The 10,375-nt window shown below is 38.8% G+C and overlaps 1 protein-coding gene across 1 annotated transcript in view; it reads right to left on the bottom strand.

Moving 5' to 3' along the window:
* Positions 1 to 3,691: 3,691 nt before the first annotated feature.
* The window catches only part of SAMD5 (sterile alpha motif domain containing 5), a 55,448-nt gene continuing 48,764 nt past the window's right edge, over positions 3,692 to 10,375 (bottom strand). The window contains exon 2 of the mRNA XM_061130073.1: positions 3,692 to 3,948. Coding sequence (XP_060986056.1) covers positions 3,886 to 3,948 — 63 coding nt within the window. The 3' untranslated portion in view covers positions 3,692 to 3,885. The remainder of the gene's footprint in view (positions 3,949 to 10,375) is intronic.

Genomic DNA, 10,375 nt, shown 5'->3' with positions numbered 1-10,375 from the left:
GTTTTAAGGTAATCTCTTTTATATAAGAGGGAAAAAAGAAGTCAAGAGAGTGAGGCACTGTGCACCTCCTATGTGTCTAAGACCATGAACTGCGTGGGTGAATGCTGCAGAACGCTTAAGCCTCTTAAGAACTAAGGAAGGGTATTTATTCTTCCCATTTTATGGACAAGGATAAAAGTCTTTGTCTGTTCAAGATCATTTCCCATGCTACCATCTCAGTTTGTCTTCTTTTTTTTTTACAATTTTTATTGAAGTATCATTGATTTACAATGTTTAGCCAGCTTCATGCGTAGAGTACAGTGAATCAGTTATACAAATACATATATCCAGTCTTTTTTTTAGATTCTTCTCCCATATAGGTCATTACAGAGTATTCACTAGAGTTCCCTGTGCTATATAGTAAGTAGGTCCTTATTAGTTATCTATTTTTATATATAATAGTTAGCTTATTTTTCTAATAGAATCATCACAGGAAAAAGCTATCCACATGATTCTAGAATTTGAATTCGGATCTGAGGAACTCCAAAATGAAAACTCAATGCTTATTGTTTCTGTTATTAATTTCACAACATCAAGATGCTATAAATTTCTCTAGACTGAAAAAATGCCTGAGTAATAGCTATTCTAAATTGATTTAAATTCCTTTGTGAGGAAAGAACTCTTAAAATTATGCATTCACTCTGCCAAGAATATGTGAGTAAGATCTTCACCTCAAAAATTTTAGATCAAATGAAGAAAATTTTGCTATAATCCTCCCAATTCCTCAATATTATGAAGTCTGTAATTAACCTCTCTCAATGGTCTAGGAAATACAAATCAAGATAATCCTCTAGTTTTGATAATATATTTATTTATGCCTCCATTATTTCCTTCCCTTTAAAAAATTAAGGATACCATGAATATTAGATAAAAGGAAAAAACACTGTCAAAAATTACTCTTCTTAAGCATTATTCTACAGATACAATTCATGGTAAGATTACTTCCTTTCTCATATCTATAGTCTAACTCTTAACTCATCTTCATTTAATGCAAAGGAATTAATCGGCTTCCTTCAATACTTTCCTGCTTATTTTAAAGCTTTCTTCCTCTACGTTCAGGTAAGAAATCTTTAAAATCCATAGGCTATTTCACTGTTCTAGATTGTGCCTTTTAATTTAGATTGCTGTTGTTGTTCAGTTGCTAAGTCACGTGCCACTTCGTGGACTGCAGAACGTCACAGCTCCTCTGTCCTCCATTCTCCCCAAGTTTGCTCAAATTCATGTCTATTGAGTGGGTAATGCTATCCAGCCATCTTACTCTCTGCTGCCCCCTTCTCCTTTTGCCTTCAGTCTTTCCCAGCATCAGGATCTTTTCCTATGAGTAGGGTCTTTTTCAATGAGTCAGCTCCTCACATAGCTGGCCAAAGTATTGGAGCTTCAGCTTCAGCATCAGTCCTTCCAATGAATATTCAGGACTGATTTCCTTTAGGATGGACTGGTTTGATTTCCTTACAGTCCAAGGGACTCTCAAGAGTCTTCTCCAGCACCACAGTTCAAAAGCATCAATTCTTAGCCCACTCAGTCATCTTTATGGTCCAACTCTCACATCCATACATGACCACTGGAAAAAACCATAGCTTTGACAATATGGACCTTTATCCGTAAAGTGACGCCTCTGCTTTTTAATAGGCTATCTAGGTTTGCCATAGCTTTTCTTCCAAGGAGCAAGCATTTTTTAATTTCATGGCTGCAGTCACCATCTGCAGTCATTTTGGAGCCCAAGAAAATAGTCTGTCATTGTTTCTATCGTTTCCCCATCTATTTGCCATAAAGTGATGGGATTGGATTGCCATGATCTTTGTTTTTTGAATGCTGAGTTTCAAGCCAGCTTTTTCACTCTCCTCTTTCACCCTCATCAAGAGTCTCTTTAGTTCCTCTTCACATTCTGCCATTTTGCCAGAGTGGTATCATCTGCATACCTGAGGTTGTTGATATTCCTCCTGGCAATGTAGGTAGAGGATTATCATTTTCAGATTTCCAGAGCAAACCCAAAGAGAAGATTTAAACTTGGCAAAATAACTGAAGTTACACATTATACAAATAGAAAATCAAACTTGAAATGACTGAAGAATTTTCTAGTTCCTGTAGATTGCATCATAATGCCCAGGGTGAAAATAATAGATTTTTCAGAAATCAGGTCCTCTCCAGCAACAATTCAACAAATGCATGAAAATGTACATCTGTGAAATAAATCTGCCACAGATGCTGCACCTGGAAATGAGGTCTAGAACAGGAAGCCATTTATTATCACAATAAATCATATCTATAATCTATAGAGATCCCCACTCCATGAAAAACAAACAAAAAAAACCTAGTTTGAAAATTTTAAAGACTCTAGTTCACTTAAAAACAATGATGAAAGGTTGATTGCAATATAACTCTTACAGAGCTGCAAGCTACAGCATGTTGTTTAAAAGACAATGTATACATACTTTCAGAGCTTAATTTCCTTGCATTTGTACTTAAGAATGAGACTGACTTTACCCAGTCTAAATTAATCTTTAGAAGAGGCTAAACTATGTACACCTGATATTTTTAAAGTGATTAAAATGGCCCTTGGAGACCTTAACTGCCTACCCAATTCCAGTATGCACCAGGAAAAAATGAAGGTAAATTTCTTTTTTGTCTGAGAGTTTCCTACTCTTGAGTATTGTGTGATGTAAACTTTTATCTCTTATGTACATCTAAGCAGTGCAGAGAAGACTTTGGAATACAGTACTGCCTAGCTGCTCTCAGAAGTTGTTTGACTGTGGGGCTGGCTATGTTTCTAGATCTTTTTGATGGTCTCCTTTCAACTAAGTTTTTGGTCTTCTCAACATGGTTGCATTTTCTAAGCAGAAAAGAAAACAGCCAACATTCAAAGGCAAGAACATCAGGAAGCAGAAAAAATTCAAGATTCATCTTCATTTCCTCCTCTCACCTCCTTCTACTCTCCTTCTAGGCTCTGGTTATAAAGGGCTCTTAATATCCACTCCCACTGCTCACCCCCCGCCAAAGGCCTGAAATCAGAATCTGGGGAGGCGATCTGGGCCATAGCAGCGGCCAGGGCTGAGGAAAACCAGCAGGCAAGCCACACAGCTGGCCCTTGCTCAACGTATGTCAGAGTAAGACTCTCTTACAAGTCCCAACACTCAAGTTCAGTCAGATGAAATTTAAAAACAGAAGTTAGAAAAAAGTTTCTTCATTTGCTTTTCTTTTCTTACAAGTGTATCTTGTAAGGAACATAAATTTGTCACCATTATCATTGTACCTATATGTGAAATACCTATAAAATACCTATATAAATAGCACTTGAGTTCCTTCACCAAACTATTCTATATAGAATTACGTAAAATATCTCAACCTATGAAAACACAATCTTATATGAAGTGGAAAAAAAATGTTTAAATACAAAATTAAAATGACTATTCTCAAGTTAAAGGCTAATTTAGAAATGATGTAATGTCTAGCTATTGCCAGAAACTTTTTTCTCTTGTATTACACACTTAAAATTAGATTAACCAAAAGCTTTAGCCAGTCTCATTTGTTTTCATCAAGAATTTATAGTATGGAGGGCAGAACCCCCAAACACGCAGAAGACTATTTCTAACAATGGTATGTTTTTTTAAAAAAATTAATTCAGTACTTCTTTATGTGTGATATTTCACTGCCTTTTATCTAGCTATTATGAATGTGTTACCCAGTGTACTAAGTTGATAATTCCAGAATTTTTCCAAGCAAAAAGTTAGGCTGATGAGTATTTCCAGGGTCATCATCCATTTCCCTTTTGGAAAGAAGTTTCTAAATATGCCCTTTTCCAGTCTTCAGGCACCTTATCAGTCCTCCACGAGTTTTCAAAAATGATATCTAGCGGTTCTGTGATGACTTCGGCCAATTCATTAAGAACTCTAGGATGCCAGCCATTGGGACCTGTGGATTTGAACATATCGGGGTTATTTAAGTTCTCCTTTACCCATTCTTCCCCTAGTCCATCATGGATTTCTGCTCCATTTTTTAAGTCATACTTGTCCCTTTCTGGTTACCATATGGACTTATGAAAACTAACTTTAAGACTCTGTTGTTTATCAATCAATTTTCTCTTTGAAGCTAATAAGAAGAAAATGTATTTTATTCTTCTCAAGCCTATATTTGTTTTTTTAAAAAGAGAATAGGAAAGTAAAAAAAAAAAAATTTTTTTAATACATCTTGTAATAGTTTCCCTTCCCAAATCACATCACTCAATTCTACACTTTGGCAGCCTTAGTCATAGAATATCAGTCAACTTACTGCAAAATATTTCAAACGCTACCTAGCTCATGCTCGGGAGGTATGTATCTACCCAGCTTGTCTGTGTAAATGATAATTCAAAATGCACCTTCCCAAATAAAAGATTCACAATCATCTTTAATCATAATCATTTGTGTGCACAAACAGTAACTTTTTGACACAGGCATTTAAAAGCATATTTGTGCATAAGCTGGACAGAGATGAATAAGGATTTCTTATAAAGCAATAACCTAGCAGAATTCATCTGCTATTGTGTGGTTATCTGCACCAGTGTTCCGGGATTGATATTACACTAATTATCTCCAAGTTCTGATTGGTGTTGACAGTTTTAACCCCTTCATGGTCACTATGATTCCTCCACAAATGAAAAGCAGCAACAGATTACAGTTTCCTGCCCATCTGTCACTGTTATGCCCTGGACCAAGACTCCCTTGACAGATCAGAAAGGACAAAGGAGAGGGAAAAAAAGAGTGCAAAGGAAGAATGAGGATGCCTCGGTCTCTCCCATGATTTTTGATATGACCAGCAGACTGTGCTGCTTGGATTCAACCATTTACTTGTTTTTTTGGTGTGTTTGTTTTTATTGTTGTTTAACTGAAAAAACTTTTGGAAAAGGTTGAATCACTTTTGCTCTCTTTCATTTTTTTTTTCTAGTCTACCACTCTCCAGTGTTACCCCAAGTTTTATCTCTTGCAAAAAAATTGTATTGCAGGCATTATTGAAAGACTTTAAAAAATTATTCTGCACATTTCTCTAGGGTACATTAATTTGTTTTAGCACATGCCATGTTCACCCCTGCTCAAATAGCCACCTGCTGATAGCAATATGTTAACTAATATGTCACTATTAATTACTTTGGGTAAAATCATCCAACAATTGCATCTAAATGGATAGAAAGTATTACTAGCCATGCTCAGAAAGTTTCTATCCCCAGAGAATCAGGCTGTTTTCAGATATTTTCATCCCTGTAATACCAAGTAATAATATCTTACTACTCTCTAATATATTCAAATAGTCACTCAGATAAACCCATATCCAAGGTAATCAATTCTTCTATGAAAATCAAGCTCCTATTATAAACTATGTAAAAGCAATGTTCGATCTAACTTGACAAGCTAACTTTTTTGTTTTTTGTTTTTTGAGGGGAGGAGTAAGGCTAAGTTTAGCTTAACATGAAGGCAAAACTGTTTCATTTTAAATGCTCTAATAAATGAATAAATGAAAAAGTGCTGCAACAAAAATGTATTTGCTTTAGAGTGTGAGATAACTTGGTATTTCTAGCTGAAAAACCAGAAAGAGCCTCTGGTTACAGCATTAGGGCAACCAAGAGCCAACTCATTAGAAAAGACCCTGATGCTGGGAAAGATTGAAGGCAGGAGGAGAAGGGGATGACAGAGGATGAGATAGTTGGATGGCATCACCAATTTGAAGGACATGAGTTTGAGCAAGCTCTGGGAGTTGGTGATGGACAGGTAAGCCTGGTTTGCTGCAGTCCATGGGGTCGCAAAGAGTTGGACACGACTGAGCGACTGAACAACTGAACAACAAAAGACCTCAGGAAGACTACAGCTGAATTTTGACAGAGTCACCAAGGAAGGAGACACCATCTTGAGGAGACTCTTACTAAAACAAAAGATTCTCAGATGTCGCACCGCGCCTGATACAGCTCTGCCTGAGGTCAGCAAGATACCCCTGCCAATCATGAAAGGTCATTGTGTTAAAGATCATTGTCTTCCAGGAACCTATGGACATAAAGAAAATGCCTTGGACAGGCTATCATTTAGTAAAAGTAAGCACCCTTCACATTAAACTCAGCTAAAGATGTGGACCACAAAGTCATTCACAAATCTAGCATCAAGCTAACAGCCCCAACTGAAACCTCTTGTGTCTTAGGTTCAGCAAAAACAAACTGCATTTGATTAAACAAGCCCAGCCTTGCCATTTGCTAGTTTTCATTCTTTGGGGGAAAGGGTGGGAGGCAGACAAACAGGATTTCCGCAGTTGGGTCATGGAGAGTTTCAAGATGTGAGAGCGGTCTCAGAGAACAGTAATTAGCGGAGCACATGTTGCTTCATGATCAGAGGAAACATTAGTAATTTCCCTGCTAGGAAGGCTCCTTGGAGCTCTGACACCTGGCATGCACTGTGACATCCTAGATCCTGCTCCTTATAGATCCTACTCTTCAAGCAGAAGAGAAATGAACAGATGTTTACAACTTTGATCAGCATTAAGGAGATAACCGCTAAAAAGACGTCTTATGGGCAAACAGGCGATGCCAGTCCAGCTCATATTTTTCCATTTCATTTTCCCCCTAAGTTATCCAGCATATTCTACAGAGAGAAAAAAAGAAGCCCTTTCTTGATTCCTCCAAGGAAAATAACAATCTGTTTTACACACGTTTGGGCTTTCCAGGTGACGCCAGTGCAGGAGACACAAGAGACACGTGTTCAGTCCCTGGGTCAGGAAGATTCCCTGGATGGGGAAATGGCAACCCTCTCTAATATTCTTGCCTGGGAAATCCCATGGACAGGGGAGCCTGCCAGGTTATAGCCCATGGGGTCACAAAGAGTCATACATGACTGAGAACACACACATACACACACCTTATAAGCACTTACAGCCTTCTTTGGATATACAGCTAGGTTGACTTAAAAAAAATAATGCAAGAAACTGCCTCAAATCTGGTCCTTTCTCAAAACTCACAAAAATCCATCTCTGAACCAATAAATGAGTGAGTGAAAGTAGCTCAGTCATGTCCAACTCTTTGCAACCCCATGGACTACACAGTCCATGGAATTCTCCAGGCCAGAATACTGGAGTGGGTAGCCTTTCCCTTCTCCAGGGGATCTTCCCGACACAGGCATTGAACCTTGTCTCCTGCATTGCAGGCGGATTCTTTACCAACTGAGCTATCAAGGGAGATCACAGGACCAATAAATGGTAAATTATATTTTTGGTTCTACTAATGCTCTTGAAGCTTTACTGTTTTTACAGACAGGGTTTACAAAAATTGAATGCCAGCAGTCTGTAATGTGCCAAATTATTATCTATTTCTGAGGAGATATTACTAAAAGGTTTATAACCCTAGCTGGCCTAATTCTTCCCCGACCTGCTTTGAGACACTCAGAGTTCTTACCTCAGGGCCATACAAACCTAATTCCTGGGCTGAATTGCGGCTTTCTCAGTTTTATTTGTTCTAGGCTATTAGGAGGGTGAGAGAAGAAGAGAGGAAGTCTTTCATTTCCCACCTATCTGGCAATTCTAATCTGTTAGAGTTCCAATTGCAGAAACGGAAGGGGGTGGACAGAGGCACAGAAAAAGTTCTTTAAAGAATAAAAAAACTATTATCCTGTGGCTAAATATTAAGTCTTATGAGATAATGTGTGTTTTTTTTCTCAGCTGATTATTCTGATTTTTAACTGACTTCAGGTCTGTTACTCTTTTTAGCTTCTAATTTCCCCCTAATTAAAAGGCAATCAGTGTCAGATGCAGGCTAAGCCATTTAGAAGTTATTTTGCTATTGTGATATTATTTAAAAGGATGTAGCCCCACTGCAGATGTAGAACCAATAAATTCTCCACATTTGGTGGCTGAGATTAAAAAAAAAAAACAAAACTGGTGACTGTACAATAATAGTCCATGCAATTTCCTTACAGTTGGGGGTGGTCAACTGTCTCCTAGGAAAAAATTAATAAAAAAGAACGGTACAAGTTTTGCCTGGATGGCACACATGCACTAATCTGATGATATACAAGATTTTTTTTTACCACATGACTTTCTCAACATTTAGCCATGTCATACTACCTATCATTATGGATCCAAGGAAGATTGGTAATATTCTAACAGACTGGGGGGGGTGGCAGGTGTGTATAAATACAGCCTCATTTTAGCTTCAAATTTCTCCAAAGGCATAACGACATTTTATATCCACTTCTTTATATCCACTGCAGCCGTGAAATTAGATGATGACTGCTTCTAGGATGGAGAGCTATGACAAATCTAGAGAGTGTATTAAAAAGCAGACATCACTTTGCAGACAAAAGTTCATATAGTCAAGGCTATGGTCTTTCCAGTAGTCATGTATGGATGTGAGAGCTGGACCATAAAGAAGGCAGAGTGCCAAAAAATTGATGTTTTTGAACTGTGCTGCTGGAGAAGACTCTTGAGAGTCACTTGTCCAGCAAGAGATCAAACCAGTCAATCCTCAAGGAAATCAACCCTGAATATTCATTGGAAGGATTGATGTTGAAGCTGAAGCTCCAGTCCTCGGCCACCTGATGCAAAGAGCTGACCCACTGGAAAAGACCCTGAATCAGGGAAAGACTGAAGGTAGACGAAAAGAGGGCAACAGAGGATGAGATGGTTGGATGGCATCACTGATTCAATGGACATGAACTTGGGCAAACTCTGGGAGATGGTGAGGGACAAGGAAGCCTGCCTTGCTGCAGAACATGGGGTCGCAAAGAGTCGGACTGGACTTGGCCTCTGAACAACAACAGCAATATCCACCCTGGGAATATTATAGAGCACGTCACATACCACTACTGCTGGCTGATTCAACTGTCCACAGTATAATTTTTACATCCAATTTCTCAGTAAACTAAGTTGCTATCAAGAAATTTCAGTCTAACGAGTCAGATAGGAGTATAGGTACCTTTGCCTACATGGCAGAGAAAAAAAAAAAAAATCAACATGTTCACTAATCCCATCGGTATCTTCATGGTCACCTTTCAGTTCCTCCAAAGGCCTCTGAGAGGCGCCTCTGAGCTGCTGGGAAGGTTGAGGCTGCCTCCCTGAATCTGAAGGACAGACACAATGTCACGTTACACAATGAGGGTAGGTTTCTTAGGGATTCTATAGACTAGAAAAACGTCTGCCCTCTCCAGAATGATCTATGTATACTTTCTTTTTTTGACTGTAAACACAAATACCCAAATGCATTATAAACCGCTCTTTACAGCTATCCTGTCTTCATGTACGGTGTGTCCTTGCTAAGTACTGATTTACTAGCTAGTTCCTGGACAAAACTAAATAGGTTATAACAAACTGCACTGCTACTCACCACCTTCTCTGGATTCACAAGAGTTCTAGGCTTCACTCAGGATTAAATTTGCAGCTTTTCAACAAATGGAAAGTATACTGGAGAGGATGGAAATTTTCCTATCCCTTCTTATTCAGCAAACTCTCAGGAAAAAACTCAGAGGTTAAAAGACAAAAGCATCTTTGTTTACTCTCTCCTCCAGGCATTAACTGGCTTTATAATTTTTCCAACTGAATAGCTATGTAAATTCCAGATTTCTTAAAAGCACTTTGTTGTATATATCGCATATTCCAAATATACTAAAATTCCCCCACCTGGAGAGCAGCCCACAGGGCTGTGGTCTGCAAGCTGCAGAAAACTCAAGGAGACAGGAGGCCCGGGACCTCCCTCACTGCCCAGAGTTGGTCCTGTCTTATCTCTACCAGGAAGAAATTATCAGGAGTTGAACTGTTAGGGATTCTGAATTGTTCTTTCAGAAATTTTATAATAATTAACAGCTGGTCACAACATGAAGCTGGGGCTAAGTCACCACACTTTCAAGAAATATAATAGCACAGTTAAGGAGGCGAAATAGTAGCTGGAGGGGACAGTGCTTTTAAGAACAAGGAAGGATCTGGGCACATTTACAGAAGGAGTGGAAGGGTTCCATGGAGAGAGACCAAATGCAAGAAAACAAAGGGATAATTATGGGCCATAATTATGACTAGAGCCAAGAGTAGATACCCTGAGGATGGATTAGTCTTAGAGGGGAGAGGGTAATTCTTCACTAGAAACAGAGGGAACAAAGAACAGATGGGCAAAGATGCCAACACACTTTGAGATGAAGGAGAGGCAAGGGAGGGAGATCTTGTGCAACAGACTCGACGTTCTAGGTAATGACATAGCCAAGGCCATCTGCAGAAGGGGAAGTGGGGGCAAGGGTAGAGTTTTAAGGCACCCAAAGGTGGCATGGGGCAGGGGGTGGTCTGAAACAGTCACCAAAAGAATTGCAACATGAAATCAGTTTGACAGTTCCAAGAGGACAGATTT

Source organism: Dama dama, chromosome 26 (assembly GCF_033118175.1).
Source record: "Dama dama isolate Ldn47 chromosome 26, ASM3311817v1, whole genome shotgun sequence".
Lineage (NCBI taxonomy): Eukaryota > Metazoa > Chordata > Mammalia > Artiodactyla > Cervidae > Dama > Dama dama.
The sequence above is the reverse complement of the archived record's forward strand: the minus strand, read 5'-3'. Positions and strand labels throughout refer to the sequence as shown.